Here is a 24985-nt window from a genome sequence, read left to right as displayed (position 1 = left end):
ATTTCAAGTTGAGTGGTTTTTTGTTTGCAGTTGTTTGCACTCCTGCAGAATATTCTCTGACTATCCACTGTGCTCAGCAGCATTTGCAGCACCTTCTTTAACTCCTCAAATGTGTGACTTAGTAGATACATCTTAATTAGACCACTAAGTAGATCATTTACAAATTAGACACATTAAATGCAGTTTATTTATTGCTGTGCTGTGAACTGTATGAATGGAAGCACATTTAAGGCATATTTAAGACCATCGCCTCACCATTCTGTGTGTTTCCTGTTCTTATATGAAGGTTGTTAACATGTGTATTATCAACAGATCTGTCAAAAGGAGGTGTGTGTAATCTAGTTACTGTAATGTAGTTAAAAAATACAAAATAACTTATTTTTCATCCGTTTCCAGTCAGAATACTAAACACAAACAGGGAAACACAGAAAAATAACAATAGCTGGAGAATAAATCAAAGTTTATTCAACAGGCTTTTTTTGTTCTTTTTATTAATCTTTTTCCCGCCCTCCATTCTCTTATAACACTGCTCTATTCTGTATACATTTCAATTCGTCTGTCCCTTATATGCCTTTCAGTCTTACTACATCTCCAGAATAAATAATGGGCTTAATGTGACAGTTTAGAGCTGCGCTCTCATGAAACTGCAGACAGCGTTGCTGACTTTCAATCCAGACAGATGCACTGAGATACGGAGACAAGCTGCTGAAGAGCTGCAGAACAGTGGATGGCTTGTTAAAATTTCACATTGGATGGACCCGCTCATACTTTTTATCTGTCTCGGTTAACTGTGCGTCGTTCTGATGGATGCTGTTTGTTTTTGCAGACATTCAACATGTACTACTATGAGTCCAACAATGCAAACCTGTGGTTTATCAAGGAAAGTCAGTACATCAAAATTGACACTATTGCTGCAGATGAGAGCTTTACACAGGTATGGATACTCACACAGAGAAAGCATAAGAACACTTTCAATTGCTTTCAGTTTGCTAAAGATTGCATTATCCCATTCACCAAACTCACATGTAAAATATATCTTTTGTTCACAGGTGGACGTTGGCGACCGTGTCATGAAGCTAAACACGGAAGTGCGGACCATCAACAACTTGAGTAAAAAGGGTTTCTACTTGGCCTTTCAGGACCTGGGCGCCTGCATTGCTCTGGTCTCCGTGAGGGTCTTCTACAAGAAATGTCCACTCACTGTGCTAAATTTGGCCCAGTTTCCTGACACAATAACGGGTGGAGAAACGGCACTGGTTGAGGTGCACGGTGTGTGTGTGAACGCCTCTGAGGAGTTTGAGCCTCCCAAGATGTACTGCAGTGCAGACGGCGGATGGCTGGTTCCCATCGGGAGGTGTGTGTGCAAACCAGGCTTCGAGGAGAACAAGGACATGTGCCAACGTGAGTGGGGCTGGGGTCCTCAGGCATGTAGGGGACAGAATGTAAGCGTGCAAGTGTTTGTGCATTTGTGTGGGAGAGACAGACAGAGACAGGACAAATGAGGAAAAAGTGAGGTGCTGACATGTTTTGGTGATTAATTCAATTCAGTTCAATTCAAGTAATTTTTATTTATATAGCAGCAAATCACAACAAAGTTTCCTTAGGGTGCTTTATATTGTAAAGTAAAGACCATACAATAATACAAAGAACACCCCGACACTCAGATGACCTCTATGTGCAAGCGCTTTGGCGACAGACAGAATAAAAAAACTCCCTTTTAGCAGAAAGACACTTCCAGCTGAACCAGCCTCATGGAGGGGCACCTCTGCCATTGGCTGTGAGTGGAGGAAGACAGGACAAAGACACACTGTGGAAGACAGACAGAGATTAATAATAACTAATGATTAAATGCAGAGAGATGTGTCTGTCTCCCGAATCCAAACTGGGAGCTGTTCCACAGAAGAGGAGCCTGAAAGCTGAAGGCTCTGCCTCCCGTTCTACTTTTAAATACTCTAGGAATAACAAGTAAGCCTGCAGTCTATGAGTGAAGTGCTCTGATGGGGGTGATACGGTACTATGAGGTCTTTAAGATAAGATGGGGCCTGATTATTCAAAACCTTGTAAACAATGAGAATTCTAAATTTAAAAGAGAGCCAATAAAGAAAAGCCAGTTTGGTAGAAATATGCTCTCTTTCTAGTCCCTGTCTGCACTCTCGCTGCACCATTTTGCTGCTACTTTCAGTCCCAACTTTTTTGAGACACGCTGCTGCCATCAAATTCAAAATAAGCTCATGTTTTTCCCAAAACACTGAAGTATCTCACTTTCAAAGGTTGTACTGTGAGTAGTTTTAAAAGATTTACAGTTTATTTTATTGTTTTTATTCACATTTTTCACAGTGTCCCCATTTTTTTGGAAGTGGTGTTGTGTATAAAAGTGTGTACATATCTATGTGGCTGCCTCTGCGTGCAGATGCACTGTAGTGAATTTTGCATTGACACAGAGGATGGAATGACAATGACTCTATGTATTTAGGTTAGGGACACACTTTGTGTGAATGTGGTTTTTTTAACTGCGTGTGTGTGTGTGTGTGTCATCCCTCCCAGTACAGCGAAAACAGCTTTTGTAGAGGAAAGAGTAGAAGTTGCTTTAAGGCATCTCCTCTTTTGTGTGTGTGTGTGTGTGAGTGTGTGTGTCTGACAGAGCTGAACGTCTCATTTTCCCTTCTCAAGTAGAGGCGAGCAGTATGTGTGAGAAACTGCTTATTGATGTGTGTTGTGTTGCAGGAGGGGAGGAAAAGGTATGCCTTAGGAAGCAGATTATTGAGTTGTAAAACTCCCCAGATGGTGTGTGTGTACATACTGTGCATGCATGCGTTTGAGTGAGCAAGCTGTATTAAGCTCATGCTGTCACCTGTCCCTACGGGCTCACTTCCTCGCCGAAAAGAAAATGGAATCGTAGATATTCATCACTGCAGACTTGAAATCGGTGCGCATAATGCAATTTCAGTTGTTTGGGAGAAGCAGCAGCCAAGACGCCCAGAAAACTTGGCAGTTGGGCCTTAGAGACAAGTGAATAAGAACAAGCTGTACTCTGCAGTTTGCAGACTGGTAATGTGCGCAGATTGTGGCAGAACTCGAGCTGCATCTCAATCATGAAACGCAGACTGTTGAGCTACATGCCTGTCTTGTAAACGTACACACTGTAGTTATTTGACAGGTGAGCTAGCTGGCAGATGTTTACACTACGCAGGTCTTTGTCACAGTACTAAAAACTATTTAAAGTCAGTCTGACACAGCAGGGTGCTTGACCTCAGTGATCTCCATGACCTCGTCGGCCAGATTCTTGACTCTTCTCACTGCAGAGAGAATAAATAGAGTAATAAAGGAGCATTTAACAAGCTGGCTTAAACTCTAAAGTCTAAACAGTCTAGCTTTTGTGTGCGCACGTATGTGTGTGTGCTGCAGTTGCGTGCAAAGGTAATGATGGAGTCTTATTGACAGTCTGAGGTCACATGTCAGGAATATATGTACGGCCCATGTCTAATAGGTTAGGGTCACCAGAGCTGCAGGGAAAACAGGTGTCCACTGCGTTCAACATGAGAAGGAAAGCCAGGTTTCTGTATTCAGTTCATATGTAATAGTTATTCTGGGAACAAAAATAAACAAATAAATAAACATTTTCAATAGATTTTAATTCCTTTGTGGTGAATTGGATCTTCCCTCCCGCAGGGATGTCTGCGCCACCTACTCGGTATTAGGAAAAACATTTCTTGTAGGATCATGGGAAGGATTTGCATAGCAATGAAATTTCCTCATACAGCAGGAGAATTCGCTGTCCCACCAGTGTCAGCCAAACATATCAGCCAAACATAATAATGCCAAAAATTCACTCCCTGGAAACCGTCTTTCTTTTGTTTTAAATAACTTTGTGCCTGTGCTGCGTTTGCATGAACATGCTTCTATTTTCATACTATCACCTTACCTTGTCAGAATTCACTTAGCCAGCTAATGCGGCTGCATCCGTAATCAGCCTCATTTTAGCAAGCGGATTCACAAAAGACATGAGAGGACACACAACAAAAAAAAAGTACATCAACTCAGTACGTTGCACTTTAATGTGTTCCTGAGAGAACAACAGCCAGGCTTTTAAAGGGTCCTCTCAGCGCTCTGCATCAGCTCCAAACAAAAGGTTCCTGGCCTGAAACAGTCTGGAGGTCTGGAGGTCTTCCATAGGGAAAACACACTCTGCTAATGCATTTAAATCATCCGCTCCCGTTTGCTGTCACACAAAGAGATGAAGAGGTGAGGTTCGGGGGGAGAGCTTCAGGAGGGCATTTTGTAATTGTCATTGTAGCACAAGTGAGCGAGCCATTTAATGGATGTCTTCAATTCTCTCCTTCCTTCTTGTTCCTTTTCTGTGCTTGTTTTTTTTTTCTTTTCTACCATTTAGCACCTTTGACATTCACCGTTATCGTCCTGTGTTCTCTGTGAATCTTTTCCTTGTCTTTGGCTTCTCTTTTTCTCTCTCTCTGTCATTCTTTCCCTCTGCCTTCCTTTCTCTCTGTTTTTCTGTCTTTTCTGTCTCACGGTGCAAAGCGCTAATGGAATCATTACTAGCCCCTCTGTGTTAGACAACCACCAGGCACCTCCAATTACAGCTTTTTTTCACAATTTCTGTCTCTTTCCCCTCCCCTTGTCGATTTTCTAACCTTTTTTGTGATGTCTCCTTCTATTATGGGACTGTTCTCCACCTCTCGTTTTCGACAAGCCACCCATTTTGCTCCCCGCCCGCCTCCTCTGCCATTGTCTTCTTTTTTTTTTCCACCTCACCATTTTTCTTTCTGTCTCACTTCTCCTCCTAGCAGCCCTTATCTCCTCTGTCTGCACTTGTTAAACATTTATAGATCATGGGTTCATCTTTCTCTTCCTCCCTTTTCCAACCCAATGCTTCCTGTTCCCCGGAGAGAGTGTGAAACTAAGTGTGTTTAAATGTATGGATATGTGTGTTTTGATCTTGTTAACCGAGGGCACTGTGCTAGATTTAATCCGGCAGGTTGTTTCATGACATATAAGGGGAAATACATTGTCCAGGAAAAACAGCACACATATCAACAGACTGTGGAATAGGATACAGCGGTATTCATGGGAAATGTGGTCTTAATTTTGAATAACATAAGCAAAAACAAACCACGAGGTTGAGATGTAAACAGTCTTCTGTCATCTTGATATATTTTTACTGAGTTATCATAATTAATGTGACAGTGATGATATATGACTCCATGTTCTTCTTATTGCCTGGAAATCTCATTAAAGGACCAAAACAAATTAACGGTAATGCTTTTTGGCTTTTGCTAACTTGCCTGTGGCACTCACTCTTATCCAGTCCTATTAAAGACAGTCATTAAAATCAGGGACAAAGATTTATTTGCTTTACTTTTACAGGTCGAATAATTTCTTCTGAGATTTCCTGGAAGTAAACTGTGTAATTCGGTACCTTCACCTTCTATTTCTGAGAAAGACCCAAAAAAAAAAACCCAATACTTTCAGAGGTATCAACCTTTCAAAGGAATTTCTGGAACATTTTTTTTGTTCATAGACTAAAATATTCTATGTTGTGATAACCAATACGATGAATGAAAGTTTATTCTTGATTGTTCATATTTGAAGATGCTGTCTTATACCCCCTCATTTTTTTTTTAAATAAGCTTTTGATGTAAAGTTTAAAAACAGAAGGGACCATCTACCAAGAAGGAACTGACTAACCTTTAGTACTGACCTGGATCACCTTCATTAAAAAATTTTGATTCAGGTTCCTGCTATGGCAGTAGATGCACTCTGGTAATGCCATTAGTTGTGTTTTCAGCCATGCACTAAAAGCAGTGTTACTGCAATGGCCTTTAACTCCTTTGCTCAGTCTCAAGAAATCATACTCATCTGCTTTGTCACTACTGAAGTTGCATAATCGCCCTCTCTCTCCTTCTCTCCCTCTGTGCAGCTTTTGCACTACCTTGTCAGTTCAACTCCGTCTCTCTCCACCCCATGCAGAAGCCTCTGTCTGCGTAGTCAAAGCCCCACTCCTCCACTCCCTCCTCTTTCCTTCTCCTGCTTTCTTTATTCTATGTGCCTTTGTCTCTTGCGCATTCTAGTCCTGCTCGCCCTCTCTGTTTCTGTCTGCCACTGTTTTCTTCTATCCCCTCTATTTTCACTGCATACTCCCTTGCCCTCTCCTGTTGTCTCTGTCTTTCATAGCTAGTAGGGGATGTAGTGAATACTCCTCTCAAACCTCTCCTGCTTTAAGCCCTAGGGGTACATGCTGAAGGGCAGGAGCGTGTGTGGGTGTGTATGTATGTAGCTGTGTCACCTACGTGTGCGCTCGTGTGTTCTGTCCTTCTCTGTGGGTCTGACAGCACCAATTACTGCCTCAGATGTGGAGAGATGGAGGAGACGAATTGAAGGAGGGCAGACACATGTCACCTCAACACAAGTTTTCCTCCCTTCCTCTTCTCTCCTTCTTTCTGAGCTGAAAATAATATGGGTCAGCATCACACGTCTGTCCGTCCACTTGTCTGATAGTCTTTTTTCCCCTTTTTCTTATTCGTTTGCTTTTTTGATGCTGCCATGAAGTAGTTTACAAGAGGAACTTTTCAAAGTAACACCACATTCCTCATACTGATTCCACTCAGCTCTCCTGCTGTTCTTTTCACTTCTCCAATTGGATCGAAACCAAAGCGCGAAATACTGAGGAACGAGACCAATGTGCATCTGATTTGGTGTGAATTATCTGATCGCTTATCACTACAGAGACACTGGGTTGCTACACAGAATATTTTAATAGTTAGACTCATTAATAAAAGAGTATAAACTGTTTAACTTAGCATAAAGACTGAAACTTAATCAAAGTTAATAAAATCCCCTACACGAGCTTCTCAAACTCAACAAATAACTTGTTATATCTCTTAATACACCACTTCAACGTCTAGAGAAGTGAGGTGACAGCCTATCCCAGGTGTCCTGGGGGTTACAGTGGATGGATGGATGGATGGATTTCTTACAATCATTGCATAAATAAAATAGTGAAACATACAGAGTGTTATGTAGGTGGTTATATGCAAAGATGTTTGTTGTTGGGGCATTTTTGAATGGAGGTAACCATGTTTGGTATCACTGAGGATGCAAAGAGAGCAAAACCGAAATCTTTGCTCAACGACTGAATCCTACAAACAAAAGCTTTTTTGAAGTGCTTGTAATAAAGACAAATTGTTGTTGATCCAATGACAAATTTGTCCTTTCATACATAGTGTACAAAAGTCAGTCAACGTAGAAATAAAAATCCCCCCGACTCAGGCGTTCAGTGAATCAGACAAATCAGATGTTTGGGGAAACATGGAGATATTCCAAGACTTTTGGACATGCAAAAGTATCAGGAAAATGCATAATGCTCAGAAGCATATTTACAATAGAATTTTACACTTTATATCTCATAAGAGGATTTCAGTCCTCCCTTCATAATGAAAGGTCTAAAGAGGGAGCAGACACAGGGAAAGGCTAATCTTCACACCTATGAAAGAGACTGAGCTTTTGTGTGTGTGTGTTTATGTGTGTGCGCATGTGTATGCTGAAAGCTCAGTAGGAAACCTACCTCTTTTTTTTATTCCCTCTACCCTCAACAGCAGAAGAGTGGGTGTGTGTGCATGTGTGAATGGCTAATGTGGACAGTTGAAGCAGTGGGTAAAGCAAGCATTTTATTTTGATCAGATACAGACTTTTGAAGGTCAAGAGCTCCCTACTGTATGTTATGTCTCACACACATGTACACACACAAACACACACACCTCTTATTTCATTGCTGTTCTCATGCTGGCAGCTCAGGGAGCTTGAGAGCATGTAGGTGTGGATAGGAAGGTAGTGGGCGGCTAACAGAAGGATTTAGACAGCTAGTCAGAAAATTTTTGTGTGCATACAGTATATGAAGTGTACGTGTGCACGCTGCTGCAGGCACGGGGGCAGCAAGCTACTGAAGTGTTAGGAAGCAGGGTGTTATTACGATCCAGATGTTCTTAAAGGACAAACGGATACATGTGCCAAGTGGAGGCCAGTTTTCTGTCCTTCTACCTGTCTGTGCGAGTGCGTGCCTTTCTGCTGCACTGGCTGTCTGACTTCCCTGTTCATTTATTTGGTTAATGACAGCCACATTTTCCTTCATTACTCCTTTATTCTCCTTTATCTCCTCTCTCTCACATGTCCCTCCTTAACTCCATCCCTTTTCCCCTCTCCCTCTTTCTCATCTCCTCTCTTTTGTGTTTGAATAAATGACATGAAATCACAAAGGCTTAGGCTCTCGCTATATCCTCCATACACACGTAGTCCCCATCTACATACCCACACAACACTGACCCAGATAATGTCTATTCATGCACAGTCGCAAAGCGCTTCTTCTGCGATGGCTGATCACTCGCCACACATAAGACGAGCTGCCAAATGCCACCTTAACACCAAGGTGGCGTTTGTGCCTTTTGAAGCAACAAAACCAGAGGACACAAAGGTGGCTTTGAAGTGACGGGACATTGTATAGCTGAGTCTGGTGCAGTGGGTTGAACCGTGCGAACAAACCCTAAGAGGAAAAGAGAAAAAGCAGGCCAAGGACTGAGAAACTGTTAACGCATGTTTCAACTCTTCACGTCCTTATTTAGCACTATTCCCCACAGACGGAAGCAGTGAGAGAGAGAGGAGAGGTATAGAGGGGAGAGTGTGTTTCCTTTGGGTACAGTTCCCATTAATTGGCATCTTCCATATGCCGTTGAGTTCCAGTTAGGGATAAACATGTGCGCACTCATGGGAAAGCTCATAATTTTCACATTTCTATGGTCTTGAATCAGTCTCCAGTTTTCTCAGTTTAAAATCAAAGGCGCCTGCATGTAGCCAGTGGGTTTGTTGAACAGGAAGCACAAGAACAGGAAGGCGGCCATTGACCCTTTCCCCTCATCCCTCCCTCTTTCTCTTTCTAGTTTATGGATTACTTCCAGATGTACGATCAGCCTGTCAGGTTGATAGGTCTGGCACTGCACAGGCCTGGTTGTTCAGCTTCATTGTACAGATGTAGTTCAATTCGCTGCTGCTTTTCTATTTATTACAGCTGTACTATTGTTTCACAGCCAGAAGGTAACATTCACAAAGATTCCAAAGGACTTTTCAGCTGCAGCATTAGACGGAACAAAGAGCAAGAACAAAGCGCATAGTTACATCTTTAATTTTCTCTTTGTTATAAATATTGCTTTCCAGACCAGCTGCTGTAGTGGTATAGGTAGAAATTTTCAGCGATGCCTGTAGGCTTGAAGGACGCCTTGTCTAGGTAGTAAAAACTGTTTACTGGAAATGATTTGCCTTTTTCTGGGAAGAGATGCGAGGCAAAGAATTTGCAGAGAGAGGTGAATGTCAGTGGTCTGAAAAGGAGAACTCGGTATTTTTTGCCTGCTTGTCAACATTATGAAAAAAATACTTTTTCATGGAGTCTTGGCAAAACTGGATACAAAGACATTACTGTCTTATACCATTTACTGGAGTTTCTAAAAGTCAAATAAGAAGTAGAGCCTTCAGCTATCAGGCCACCCTCCTGAAAGAGACACTTTACTTTTAAGATTAGGCATAAAACTATATTTAGTAATACATTCCTTATCGTGATAGTTAGGGCTGGATCCGGTGACCTGAACATCCCTGCAAAAGGTTTAGACTGCACTAGAGGTGTGTGTTTATTACTGTGTTTAAACTCTCCCTCCCATAGTGTGTCTATTATCCTGTCTCCTTCTGGTCACACCCAACAGCAAATGGGCGTCCGTCCCTGACTCTGGTCCTTCCACAATCTTTTTTCTGTTAAAATGGAGTTTTTCCTTCCCTCTGTCGCCATGCACTTGCTCATAGGGGGTCATGTGATCATTGGAGTTTCTTTCTAATATTGTAATTTTCTGTGTGACTAAATGAGAACGCTACGTGATAGATCCTCCATAAACCTCTAGAACTTACCTAATAATCACACCTAAATGTTTTTGTCGATATTTTAGCTGATCAAGTTTTGAAAAACTTCAGTATATCGTGTGCACATTGCTTGCTATGCTAAACTTCTAATGATGTCTGTTTGTCTATTTTATTTTCCAAGAGCAACAAGGACAACCCAAGGACACTGTTTCGTTGTACTCGTGAATGTATTATAGGTTATAAAGATATGTTGTTGAAGAACAAGAGACTAACATCTCCAAACAAACAAACTGCAAACATACAATTTGAGTCTAAATCATTTAAATTAGGCTGAAAATAGCAGCATGAATGGCACAGTCCTCTCCTTATGGCTTCTTGCCACCCAGCTGCATTCCCATGCTAAAAGGACATCATTTAGGTCTACGGGTGTCATTAGCTTTCAAGGCTGCTTCATTTGTTGATCTGGCCGGAGATCTAATTGTTTTGTCGATATTTATTCAGATAAAAAGCTTCTGCAGGACTGAATTGAGCATTTTTTTTAATGTAAAACATGCATTGGTATTTTTCCCGTGACAACCTTGACTTGCTTTACCTTGAGTAAGGAGCATACATATAGTAAGGGGATGTATTTATGGAACACTTTACTCTTAACCAGGCAACTCTTTATCTCTCAGATATAGATTGAAGCACAGACACTCACACACAGAGAAACAGAGGTATCATAAATAAGCACACACTTAGAAACTAACTCTAAATACTTTTTTGATCCAGTGTGACCTTGAGGAAGGCAGGAAGCTTAAACATTGTTTTTCTGCTGCTTTAGTGTTAGCTCTTTCTAAATCCTAACCATGTTGCGGTCTCCAACTTTGAAAGAGATTGAAACATACAAGTGCAAATTTGTGCTATCTCAATTCGATTTGCTGCGAGTTTGGCTGACAAAGTCATCCACTGCCCACACACAGATTAAAGGCAGTGAAAATATGGCGTCCCACATGACAGGTACATCTGGCAGAGTGTGTTTATGACTGACACAGAGAAACAGCCACAGGGCTCTCCTTTCCTTGCCTGCCTCAGAAAATGAATTATTGAGAGTGATGAACTGAAAATAACGTGGATGAGTAAAGGAGGCTCACTGCCCCTCCTACACACACTCTTCTGGTCACGGGGCCGGCCGATGTGGGCACGTTTACTGCCGTATGTGTGTGTGTGTGTAATGTTTTAATGAAGATATTTAAGCTGCACGTGGCTACTGAGGCAAAAAGTTGTGTGTTAATAGTAAAAGTTTGTTCTTTGCGTGTGTTTTTGTGTCGGTCTGGTGGGCTTTGTTCAAAAGGAGATGCTGTGTTCCTACAGCCTTTTATCTTGATGGCAAAACAGACAGAAGAATAAGTTATTCAGACTGTGAGTCAAACTCCCAGCAGACTTCTATTGGCCTGTCATGCTTTTTCCCTCTCTTTCTTTCCGTCCCTCGCCCATGACCCCGCTCACACAGAAACACACATGCACCTGGGATCTATTTTATCTGTTTTTAGACAGCAAGATAATCACCCAGGCTCAAAATTAGCGTGCCATCATCTTGGGTTACCACTAGAAAAGTGCATTTCTGTGTAGATGTGGTTTGCTTTAATTGTACTGAAATTGAGCTCGCTCTGTTTCGCTCTCTTTCCCTGATTTTTTTTTTCTTTTTTCTTTTTTTTTTTTTTTGAGCGGTTTGTGTATGTGTGTGTGCCTGTCAGCGAGAGAGTAAATATTTGTGCAAGAGCTCTGGAGAAGGTCAGGGTCAAAGTATGACAGACAGCCCACTGGGAAATAAAGACACACATACATACGCAGTCTTTCTTTTGCTCTCTCACTCTCTCTCTGACACACACACACACATATATGCATAATGAGAATCAAATAGAGATGGTGAGAATGGAAGTAAAACATAAGTAGACAGACAGTAGGGAACACAGAAAGTTAGAGAAAAACAGAAACAAAGAAAGGCAGAAAAAAGACAGATATGGAGAGAATTAGGAAGAGAGAGAGGGCTTCATCCTGTAGTTCCCCTTGGCCGCTCTCAGTAATTGGCTGATGTCCAAGGGACAGAGAGTAGATCAGAAATCAGCCTGGGTGTACTCATGTGCTTCATGTACTGGACATCACAAACCATTTCATATCCACAGTGGTCTTGTGCCTTTATGCGCGCGCGTGTCAGAGAAGTTGTAAGACGCCATAAATAGAGTAAGGGTCTGTCCAGAGGCATCAATCATAGAGGTCTATGGCTTCCATGTGGTCACGGCTCATGCCCGCTCTGCAAACATGTGATCCTAACTTGCCAGAGTCAGTTAAAAGCAACTGCTGCTATACATCATGTGCTTCCAAAGAAAACATCAGAGTTTCAAGAATAACCCCACTGTGAGCTTCACTCACATGTGTTGAGCAGTAGCAGCTGAACTGGGTGTCAGTAATGTAAACTCACTGTACACTAAAACCTCAAGGCCCGTGTCTTTAACAGCAGAGCATTTCCAGAACTGTCACTCACAGAGAACAGATATGCTTCTGATTAATTATGAGGTGTTTTTCTATAAGCCATATCCCTCGTAGTCCTACATTTGTAAATAAATGGATTCTATCATAAACATCTTGGCAGCGTATTTTAACACCTTTTCTATGGTGGGATGGACTGTCTATACACATAGATTTTCATCTCATATGGCATTTCTTCATTTATTGTAATTATGCAGCTAAATGCATGTACAGCAAATATCCCTTGATACTGGCAACGTCTGTTCTGTTTGTTTCCTATTTGCAATATATTGTTTTTTTCAGTAGCCTTTCCTGCTAGAACAAGTAAATCTTTCTGATGTTAAAAAATCAGAGTCTACAAATATTCGAATGAGTCATTAAAATGTATTTTTTTAGCGCACTGAATCCCAGCATGCTAGTGAACAAACATTTACATTAGCATTGCTGTCAGCTTTAGTGTGTTTGCAAATGAGCCTATGCACTCTGCAATGCAACTTGTGCTTGCAGGTGACAGTTTTGCCAATAATTTCATATAGATTTGTGTCAAACTTGACTTTAAAATAAGGCACATACCTTCTTTCTTTGGGATATTTCTTAACCCAGAATGCTTCCACGGGAATTGTGTGTTTGTGTGAGCGTGCATGTGTGGGGCAGGATTAGTAGTAATGGGGAATATTATGGTGTTAAATGTTGTTATGAACTCCGATTAAGGATTAGAGGATCTCAGCAGGGGGCTGGACTCTGGATGCTGACATCTCTATCTCACACAGATCTCCTCATTGCTACACACACATACACAGAGCTCCACACACACTTTACTTGGGTCTCTATAAACAGAACTCTACACCGCACACAACACCTCATACGCTACTTCCACTTATTAACGTTTGAAATCACTTACGTCACCGGCACATTTTCAGTTAATAAAGTCACATGGGTTATGCTCCTCTGCCGCTGTTAAAAGGTACACACTCTTTGCTGTGCTCCAGTTAATCAATTAATCAAAATGATGTGTTTATATAGCGAAGCACCATTAAGCGTGTAATGGAACTGTGTATTTTGTTCTGTGTATCACACGTTTGGTGTAAACCTGGCCTGATGGCCGCCATTTTTATTCATTTCTTTTTGCACATAATTTTTTTCACGTATGCTATTTTTGACCATCTTTCTGAGGTTTGTTTTGTGTGACAACAATGTCAGTTGGACTGAAAACACGTTTCACAGGCATGTACGCATGAACACAAACAAACCCACCTACAGATGTGACCCCGGTGGCCATAAAGGACGTCACTTTCAATCTCGTCAGATTTCTCCACTGACGCTTGATGTATCAATTTTTAAGTAGCTGGCTTCAACTCGGGGATGTGTATATATACACACGCACTTACACACAGACACACACTCTCACTCGAACACAGACTGCTCTGTGCTCCGGGAGCTGTGGCACTTGAGGGGTACTCGAAGGGTTCCATCTTGAAAGGCTGTTGCCATGGTGACAATTATGGCGCTCATCTCCCATGGGCCAGCAAGCTTTACACAACTTTCCTCCCAGCTGAACATGGCCTTTCACACACACAGTGTACCCCCCACCTATGCACAAACACACGCACAATTTTCTCCTCTTTTCTGCCCTTTATGGTAAATCCGGCCGAGAGCCAATATTTGACTTGAACCGAGCGCGACAGTAAGCAAAAGAACGGAGCAATTAGCTCTTAAACTTTTGTAAGGGAAGTGAAGAGGAGGAGAGCGCTCACCGTCATCCAGAGGAAGTGTTTGTGTCAGAATAATGCAGCGGAGGTGATTTTGCATACGTTCAGAGGCGCCTGGTTGAATGCAGTTAGCGTGTAATGATTCTGACGGTGAGATATCGGGCTCGCGTTCCTGTGCGTACACTTGCGTCTAAATCTGTAAAGGCCCTATTGAACATTAATGGAACACATTTCCTGAACTATTGCAGTCAGCAGCTTCTGTTTTTCGTGTAAGCATTTAATCACTGCTGAAGCGTAGCGGTTCATAGAGAAACACAGCTAACATGTTAGAATGTATCCTGAACTGGCTCGAGGGGTCATCAAAGCTGCCAGGAATCATTAATCACGGCATAGGTCAGAGCTTTGCCCACAGACAAAGTCAACCAGCTCCATACATACGTGACCCTTGAACAGGATAATTTAAATTGACTGTAAAGGCTACGTGTGCAGAAGTGTAGGATGAGATTGTAATATATTCATCCTCGAGGGAAGGAATAAAAAGGCTGTGAACCACTGTTCTAACACAGCACGTTGGTTTTATGCCTACTGAAAGTGACTGGGAATAAACGCACATGTAATTTGTCAGTAAAGAGGACATTAACTGCTATTTTGGTGACGATTTGAGTCGTTTGTCAAGAAAAAAAATGGTCACAAACTGTCACAGCTTCTGGCATGTGAACATTAGCAGTTTTCCTTTTTTCTTATGAGATTCAAGGAGCATTTGCTCAGGTTTAATCATTAAACCTCGAAAATCTGTATGAAAAGAGTCACATATGCTGAATGCAAACACAAGAAAAAATAATTCAAGAATCTGATCACCTGATGAACTCTTGTAGACGAACATTTGCGTTTCTTTTCCCTCCAGCGATTCCTGAGGCAGGTGTTTGCTATTTCATCTGCTAAATGCTTTACTGGCTTTTTTAGCTGCTAACTGTCTGTCATTTGGTGTTGAGCAATGGGTTTATAAAACCCCATTGTTATACACTACCTCGCACTACCTTTTAACTGAAAACAACTGTCTCCTTGGGCTGAAAGTAAGGCTGATGGGTGCTGGGAGTGAACCAGAACTGTCAGACTATGAGGAAAATAAACCTAAACCATGAGTTAATAGATACTAAAAAACTCAGAGGATGAAAATTCTTTGTTGATGAATATATATTTTGCTGAGTGCTTATAAATACCATATAGATGATGGACCTGTTTGTTTATTGACTCCTGCGTTTCAAGTCTGAAGTTTTGAGCTTTGGCTATAGTTTGTGAAGCTGTAAGTTAAGAGAAGAAGTGGCTCTGACTGAGAAACTGATGACACCACAAGCTCAGATGACAACGGCTTATCGATTGCAAGGTTGCCATCCCACAAAACACACCCTGTTTAATCATCTATTTTATTCTTGGGCACTTGAGGGGTACTCGAAGGGTTCCATCACTGTGTATATACAAAATGAACACTGTGTATATTCCATAAGATTTGAAACTGGGTACTGGGACCACAAAAAAAAAACTATAAAAGTACTAAGGTATTAAATCTGAAGACGTAAAGTCATTTTGTCATAGACTTCTCTACAACTGGAAGGGAGTCACTTCCTGTGCATAATTGCAGGTTTAAGGCACTTTAGCAGTGGCAACTCTTTTCAGACCTGGCAGCTAAGAATAGCTTTTCTATGGAGTTTGTGTACACACAGGACTTCAAAGGGCCCTGAGAAACTGCAATATGTCTATTTTATTTTCTTCTGGCATTTTGTAATAGATTTATAGAACTAATCAGTTTTTGTGGTCCTATAAAACAATAAGATGTGGAGTGGAACAGAACTCAATCATCTCTTGTGTACAGTGTTTTTCCCAAAGGAAGAAGTTGTGCTGTTCCCATCTCAATCAGTGCATGGTGACTGAGGGTGTGTCTTGAGTAGCAGTACTATATCATATCTAAGAGCTATCGATTGGCATAAATACACCGACTCTCTCTAGTGACCACATGAATAATTAATAGGACACTGGATCTGAGGCCACTCTTTATCATACGCAGAAATGCATACACAGATCTGAAAAACACGCACGCACACACACACAACACCATCAGCTGAGGAAAATGTTAATTTGGAGTTAGCTCATAGTTCTACGACATAGTTTTTGTGTCTAAACTTTTGCTCTTGTGTGTGTCTGCTTTGTGTGTATGTTTATGCGATCACTGTCTTACTGCTTCAGGCTTCTTGTCCCTTTTTTTTTTATATCTGTGGTAAATCATTAATCATAAGGGAACCAACTCAAGTACCATATTTCCCATGGGGCAGACTCTGGGAGTAGCTTGAGAAAAGTAGCGAGAGAAGCAGAGAGAGAGGAAGGAGAGAGAGAGAAGGAAAAGGGTTACTAAGAAAGTAAAAGAGGTGGAAAAGGGGAGTAGAAAGCAGCACATGAGGAAGCTCTACTCATACTGGCCAAGTCACCATTCTTGAACAAAGTTTTTGATCAGGCAGTTGTATGTGTGCCAAGGCTGGCATAGGGTGCCCTGTCTGTCCTTTACCGCTGAGGCCCTTTGTGCCTCTGTGGCTGGCTAGCGCCTGTAGCCAGGACTCTCCGGATGCAGCGTCCCCCCAGGAGAAAAGACGCTTTTCCACCGTGCTCCTACGGCCCAGCCAACAGGAACACACACAGTCACCAGCACAGCACATAGGCACCCATTACCTTAAAGGCTGACAGGAAGGAGGAAAGAGAGCAGAAACCCTCTGAGAATTACTACTCCCTTTATTTTCCTTTCATTTCTTTCTCGTTTTCTTTCTCTCATTTTTACACCTACACACCCACATCCCCTTTTTTTTCTCTCAGTGTTCTCTCAGGTCTTTTGGGGATTGTGCCAGTGGACTTTGCTCCCCTATGATGAATGATTTACCTAAAAATACTGTCTGTATGTGAGCACACAGCATCCAGGTGGAGGAACTTACCTGCACAGTGAGAAATCAAACTACTTTTAGGCCACTTTTCTATTCCGCTGTCTGCAGGTTAACCGCGGCATTGAATATGCGTGCGTGTGTGTGTTAGCGTGGTAATATACAGCCTTTCTGGGACAAGTGACGCGTAGCTTGATTAAATCCATGACCTTCACCAGCAGCACAAGCAATCAGCAGGCGAACACATGCGTTCGCACACACACACACACGCTGCATACTTAACACCTTCTCACACAGGAGCGCTTGGTGCAATCAGCACCTGGTGGAATCGGTCGCATCATTGATCCAACCTGTTCATAGCTGCATGTATACATATCCACACAAACGTGCACATACACACGCCAGGCGCCTATCAAATTGCATTTGAGACACCCTCATTTTCCTTACATAGAGTTTTGTACACTGTAATACTATTTACCACCGTGGCAGAAAAAGCCTCACAATAACGGGGATACCAGGACTACGAATGTATAAATAAATACATGCGTAATCTATATTCAGATTACCAAAGGGAAAGTCAGGAATTCTATTCTCCTGCCTAGGATGCAAAAGGGAAATCATTCACGTCCCCAGTCTATTACAGTAGGTTGCTCCTGTTGAGCGGTATCACGGTTTTCCCTCCCCACTTTTATGACTCCACATAATGACTAATGTGCAGCTACTGTAACAGCTCTACCAGTAGTCATATTATATTATTGTAACTATTGCTGTATATATTTTTGAGCCCTCGGTTGCCCGAAGATCTAATGCTTATATAACAGGAATGACAGTTGATCTGCTGTTGAACTGTGTTATTGTGTCGTACAACTCTGTTGTTACACCAGTCTTTTGGCCTCATGTGAAAGGCGCTCACGTAGACCTATTGTCACAACATATTAAATCAGACTTTGTTTTCCTGTTCTTTGCCACGAGCGCTGCATGGCACATTCTGTGACCCACCTGTATCTGTAGTATCTATCTTTTGCAAAAAACAAAGAAGAAAAGAAAAATCTTTTACTGCATTGTTTGTATTTTTTGGTACGTGTTATAGAATTGTAACCATCTTATCTGAACAAGCAATTATACTGATCTTTAAATGAGATGTAAGACAATTTCTACTTCAAAAGGCCAAAAAAGTATGTATTAAGAAGTCTCAAAGAGATCGTTTTTAAGCTCCAATCGTACCATTTGCTTTTATTTTCACATGTTTTTGCACTGACACTGAAACTGCGTGGTTACATTTAGGCAAAGCAATTACTTGGTTGAGAGGAAAAAAATGTGATTTGTGTTCATTGGGTCTATGTTAGGAAGCAGAATGTAGTTTTAGTTAAGAGTGGCAACACCAGCACACATGTTACTTTGCAGTTACACACTTGACCATCCTTATGTTTAAAACATAATAACTAAGAGTCAAAATAAGAACTTAGACAAAAAATAACCATTTTTGGAGAAGGGTAGGACACTTGTAAGTTTTTCTCTGACTTCTCTTTATTATGTGCAGGCTTCAAGTATAATTCTGTATACTTTCTGTATTATTTATGTTTTTAAATTATGAAAGCAATATTAACTTAAAAGTAAGATTTGGGGACTTGACGACAAAACGTCATGACAGATGAGACACGTGCAGACATAAATTCAGATTGTTTGGGTTTTTTTGATCGAGAGATAAAAACAAAAGTAGTCATCTGATTGTGTGTATTTCTTGTTTCTCTAGCAACACAGCTTTGTTCTAAGAGCTCAGCAGTTTCTTTGGCCTGTACAATGTCACAGTAAGTGACAGTATTATGTCCAAATCAGCCAAATTTAGACAATCACATTGTAGCAAGGCAGGGATTTCTGCTGCAATTGCAACTACTAGCTTTTATCATCACATTACAAACAACAATATAGTAAATTGGTGTTTAAGTGTTCACAGCAAAAGTGTTTGGCAACACTTTTCTTTATGGTTAATAAATGCTGACTGTGTATTGTGTTTGTTGCAATGGTACAACTTCTTATTCCATATTCATCTTCTTTCCTCGCTCCAGCATGCAGACCTGGCACCTACAAAGCTTCAGCTACAGATGCCTACTGCACCAAATGCCCCCCTCACAGCTCCTCCCCACAGGAACAAGCCACAGAGTGCATTTGTGAGAAAGGTTTCTACCGTGCTGAGAACGACCCTCGCTCAATGGCTTGCACACGTGAGTGATTCAAACACTGTCAGAAAGTTCAAGCCATCACAGTCACAATATTCACTACAGTTCACTATAGTGAAATTATTGTTGGGCTATGAAATTATTTAGTTACTTTTCATTTAATCAGTTTGCCGTGGATACAATTGCTGCAAGAACAGCACACAGATACGTGGTTCAAATGCTCTCTCTTTCGGTTTCCGTTCTCTCTTACACGTAGACACACACACACACACACACACACAGCCAGAGAGTTTGGGCTACATAGTCATGGAAAGACACAGAGAGGACGCAAAAAGATGGGGGATGATTGAGTGTGCAGGAGAAACAGAAACAGATAGATTAAGATAGACGGAGGGAAGTGGAGGCGGGAAAGGACATTGTCATGGCAGAGGAGAGAGACGGAACTTGAGAAATATTGAGGAATGCGTGCACACACACACACACACACACACACACACACACACACACACACACACAAGCATGCACACGCATACTCAAACCCATTATCAGGTTATGGTAGATTACACTCATTAATCGTTGTAGCAGGTGAGATGTGACAGGTGTTATCAGCTGGAAATGAGTAACGGTTTGTTCAAATATGTATGGGCAGACACGCGCACGCCATCTCTCTTGAATGGTGAAGAGCACTATGGCGGATTGAGGAAGGAAAATGAGAAAATAAGGAGAAACGGTGAGAGAGTTAGTCATGGAAAGATGGAGAGTGACACTCGAGACATAAGAAAAGAATAGAACAGTGGGGGAAATCGTTGAGTATCAGAGGCATATAATCTAAGTGTCATAAAAGACCGATCAGTACCAACGGTGATGATGGACAGTTAAGTGCAGCCAAGGGAAGTGAGGATGGAGAAAAGAAAAAAAAGACAGTATTAGAATAAGTCAGCACACTCTCTTAGAAGATTTATAACCAACGGCCTCAATTATACGTAGTAGGGGCTCCGTCGCATGCTGCCGGGTCTCAGCACTGGGAGGGCCAGTCAAGAAAGTCTCAAGCTCTGCTGGTCCCCTCCTGGGGCTCACGGCTCAGCCAGGACCCTGATGAGATGTCAGCATGGAATGTGCTGCCAAATTCCATATGGTTGAAATACTGGCACCTTGCTGTGCTGTGGGTATCCACAGTCGGGGGTTTCTATATGAGTGGTTCTCATGCTACAGGAATAGCTTACCTTGATGATGTGTTTGTGTTTCAAGGATTCTTCAGATTCAGAACTGACCTTTCCACTGATATATCTATATATATATGGTCTTAAAAGAGTTTAATGAAATCTAAAATATATTTTCCTAAGTTTGGTGTTCTGAATGTTAAACACTGGATGTTATATTAATCTGTCTTTCAAGAAGAATGCACTGCATCTAAAGGTATATTGGAGGGCATTTGCGTGTAACTTTCTTTGGTTCCTTGAGAATGATTACTGACATTATAAATAAATTGATAAACTAATTATTTCAGCTGAAGCTCAGAGTGATTTTAACCACCTAAATCATAAAATGCAACTGACTTGTGAGAATTACTTTGGGCACTTTCCATAGATCATTGTCCTCTTACTATTTATTATCTGCAGTGCACTCTCAGGGTGTGAGTTAATTTCACATGGTAAAAAATCTTTGTGCAGTCAAGTATCGGCTATTTAGTATTATACGAATTCTCTTTAAAGCTTTAAGATTGAAATTGGAAAGTGCAATATGATACAGTATTCTTCGATGTGACAATCTGCCAAACTCTTTCAATCACTGTCGATTTCAAAGCTAATTAACAGACTAGAAAAATATGCACCTCGTGGTTGAAGTCAATTATTAAATTTGTAATTTAATCAGCGTGATGTCTGTTCTTTATAGAAATCGCAATTCATTTGGTAATGAGCATGAAGACGATGCACACTGAAAGACTGGATATTTCAAAAAATAATATTTGTCTGTATTTCAAGGAGGGGCTCTGATAAAGACAGTTTTATGCCATGCTTCTCACCAATTAAAAGCTAGAATAGCTTGGATTAATTAGCAGGGTGCCACATGTATTGTAATACTATTTTATAGATGACTATATATTTGGATGTGCATTATTAAATCCAGTTGTAACCTGTGAGATTTTGGGCGTTTGTAGTCCTTTTTAAGCAACATTTGAAGGCAGTGACAATGATGGTTAACCAATGCTGTGCACAGTTTCACCAAGGTTTCCATTTAGAAACCTTTACACTAGATTTAGTGTTGTTAAAGCAGTTTAAAAGGAACTTTAAAAAAATTTAATAAATAAATAATGAATAGTAAAAAGATACAGAAACTGATCAGAGCCTTTGTATTCTCTCAGGTCCTCCATCTGCTCCTGAGAATCCTATCTCAACTGTGAATGAAACCTGCGTCACCTTGGAGTGGGCACCACCCAGAGACACCGGAGGCAGAGGAGACATCATCTACAACCTCAATTGCACAAAGTGCTCTGGTGATGGCAAGAAGTGCACAAAATGCGGTAGCAACGTCCATTTTGTTCCCAGGAACTTTGGTCTGTCATCAACAACCGTGTTGGTTACCGACTTGGAGCCAGACTCTAACTACAGCTTCACAATTGAGAGTGAGAATGGAGTGTCGGCCTTAAGTCCAACACCCAAGGGAAAAGTCGTGATAAATGTCACAACATCGCAGACAGGTGAGAACATGTGCACGTCCTAAACAAAGAGATCCCAATTTGCATATGAATGTATTTGTTGATGCCGGGAAGCTCTTTCACAGTATTATTTATTATGTTTCAAGACATTTGGGGATTTAATATGCAGTAAATACTTATAAAAAATATCTAAATATAAAAATATATATATAAAAAGCAACATATTATGTGGCCTGAACATCTTCTGTTTATAAATAGCATCATGCTTATGTGAGAACTATAAACATTGATGTGAAGCATCTCTAACACTCTGACTCTAAATGACATCTTTGCACCCTTGCCTGCATGTGCAATCATATTTGCATATGTCACATGCAGGGACTGCGTAACAGAAGTGTAGCAAGGTGACGATCTCTTTCAGGTCTCACACTACTGTGTATGAGAGGTGGGAGGAAGGTGAAAGGGGTGTGGGAGGTTGTTAACCTCATTAAAATCCCCACATGCCTTGATTGTCGCTCTCAACTATGCACACACATACACACACACACACATACATGCACAAGCAAACACACTTTCAAACCGCACAAGCATCTGCTCCGATGTGTGAATGGATCGGAAGTCGTAGGGTTTGGGGTTTGCACTGATCACATGAGCAGATAACATGATAACATGAGTGTCACACATCTTGTAAGCTGTTTCATTAACACAATAAAATGTCTGACATATTGCAGTATGGGTCTTCTCGTGTCATGGTCCTGCACCAGCCTGTCTTGCAGAGCTCTACTTTCTCTTTTACTCACGCTTTCTCCCTTTGTTTTTTCTATTTTCTATAGTCAGCGTAGTGTTGAAGGAAAGGCGGAGCAAGGACAGTGTGACTTTGGCCTGGCAGGGCCCAGAGAGACCCAACGGAGTGATCGTGGAATATGAGGTTATCTACTATGAGAAGGTGAGAAAGACCTACACATACACTAAAATGCACAAGTGGGATAAACTGTCTTACCTAAATAAGTATTTCTCCCAAAAGGTCATTATGCACGGCTGAAAATATCTTGAGTACCCCGTAACACTACATATTTTCTAATCTTCTTGTTGTCTGTACTGCAGCCTTTGGGTATATCACTAATGACTTGTTCATTACAAACATCTACAATGCCTTTTTTCAGTTTCTCCCTTTCTATGTTTTCACTGCCTTATCACTAACGTCTCCTTTACTGTTCATGCCAAGCTAATTAACCAAACATCTGTTGAACAAACCTCGTAAAACCTGGATGAGATGATGAAATTGAGTGTGGGGGTTTTGAGCTTATTTTTATATTCCGGCGGGGACTTAAGCCTAAATACTTACCAACGTATGGGCACAGTAAGGACAAGCATTCAAACAAGTCCCCATAGGTGTTTTTTTTAGGGTTAAAACTTTATTTTAGAAAAAGGGTTGAGAAATAGTTTGGGATTAGGAAAAAGCATTGAAATTTGATGTTCTAAGTCAGGGTAAGTGGCTTGGGATTGCATTAGATTAATGAGTGTCCTCATGTGGACGATGGAACAAGATTGTGTGTCTGTGTGCGTGCACGCTATCTGATCATGTGTGTGTGTGGGCTGGCAGGCATTACCAGTAAAACAGTGTTAATCCGTGTTGTAAAGTGTCTTCCATTAGGTAGAGTATCAGCCTCTCTGCAGGGAATCAGCTTACTGACAGACACACTTATTCTTTATTCATCCTCCTGCACACATGTATATAAGTGCACGCACACCCACAAGGTAGTTGAGGAAGGAAGTGAAGCGGGACTAGTAACCGCATAATGCTTTGGAGTGTGGAGAGGAAAAGATTTGAGAGTTGACAGATGCTCATGTATAAATGCCACCAAATGGTCCAGCGATGAACAAATGAAAACTTAGTGAGGTGTATTTGGACCCTGGAGACATTTAAATTCAACAATTTGAGGTTTTTATTATTTTCAGACTATTTTTGTTTATTATATTATATATTATTATTTGCTCTGTATAAACCTCTTTAGAGGTTTTTGTATATTCAACCATTTTTTAAAATCCAGACTCATTTAATTTCTTGGACACTTAATATCATCTATTTTAAGTTTCTCTCCTTTTTCACTCACTGTTTCACTCTTTTTTTCTGCTCCAGAACCAACGAGAACAGAACTATACAGTTCTGAAGACTCGCTCCAACATGATGACAGTGGAAGGGCTCAAACCTGGGACCACTTATGTGTTCAGGGTCCGGGCTCGGACTGATGGGGGGTATGGGAGCTACGGTGGAGAGATTGAGCTAGAAACAAGTCACGAAGGTACAGTAAAACAAGGAATAATAGATTTTTTGTTTACTTATAGGGAATCGGATATTTCAGTTTTCCTCCCAGCTGTTTTGTCCCACTTTGTCCAGTTGATTTGTTTCTTTTTCATCTCTTTTCCTCCTACTAAATTTCTATGTGGTCAGCTGAAAATTGGAATAGCAGCCAGTCCATGTTTAATACACGCCTGTTCTCAATATTAGAAATCTAAAAGTGCTGGTAAAAAAAAAAAAACGGGACAAAGATTACCTCTAGAGCAAAATGTACATCCATATTATATCAAGTGTACTAAGATTTGAAGTCATCCCTGCTGTTTAAATCAATCGACTGTATGGTTATGGAATATCTTACTTTCATCCGAACAGCTTCTTCAGTTCTGCTGTCAGACAGAGACACCTTGGCAGTCTCATAGGTTGTCATCTATGTATCTGAACCAGTGGCTCGAAAGTTTTGTGGAATACTTATCAGGTGAAAGGGAGACAAGCCAGTTTCACAAGGAAGGATGTGCCGTTGGATTGAAAATCTTGATTTGCACAGAACACTGTGTGTATATATATATATATATATATATATATATATATATATATATATATATATATATATATATATACAGTCATCATTAAAGGCAAAAGCTTAATACATGACATACATGCCTTATACTTAGATTTTAATATACTAGGAATTTATACCAAAGGCAAATCCATGCCTGGTTAAGTTCAGCGGGGTTGTTCAGGCCTCATAAACAGCTTTGTGTTGCTTCTCTGTCATGTTGTTTTCAAATTCCCCGTGTTCATCCATT

At 41.0% G+C, this 24985-nt stretch overlaps 1 protein-coding gene across 2 annotated transcripts in view; it reads left to right on the top strand.

The window, feature by feature from the left end:
- Nucleotides 1-24985, top strand: part of epha4b (eph receptor A4b) — a 78684-nt gene that overhangs the window by 19924 nt on the left and 33775 nt on the right. For both annotated transcript variants that reach the window (XM_005920568.2, XM_005920567.2), the window contains exons 4-9: nucleotides 827-934; nucleotides 1050-1401; nucleotides 19114-19269; nucleotides 21587-21922; nucleotides 22714-22826; nucleotides 24021-24183. In XM_005920568.2, coding sequence (XP_005920630.1) covers nucleotides 827-934; nucleotides 1050-1401; nucleotides 19114-19269; nucleotides 21587-21922; nucleotides 22714-22826; nucleotides 24021-24183 — 1228 coding nt within the window. The remainder of the gene's footprint in view (nucleotides 1-826; nucleotides 935-1049; nucleotides 1402-19113; nucleotides 19270-21586; nucleotides 21923-22713; nucleotides 22827-24020; nucleotides 24184-24985) is intronic.

The sequence above is a fragment of the Haplochromis burtoni genome, unplaced genomic scaffold, assembly GCF_018398535.1.
Source record: "Haplochromis burtoni strain Fernald_Lab_line unplaced genomic scaffold, NCSU_Asbu1 Contig_41, whole genome shotgun sequence".
Classification (NCBI taxonomy): Eukaryota; Metazoa; Chordata; class Actinopteri; order Cichliformes; family Cichlidae; genus Haplochromis; species Haplochromis burtoni.
This window is presented reverse-complemented; position numbering and strand designations above follow the sequence as displayed.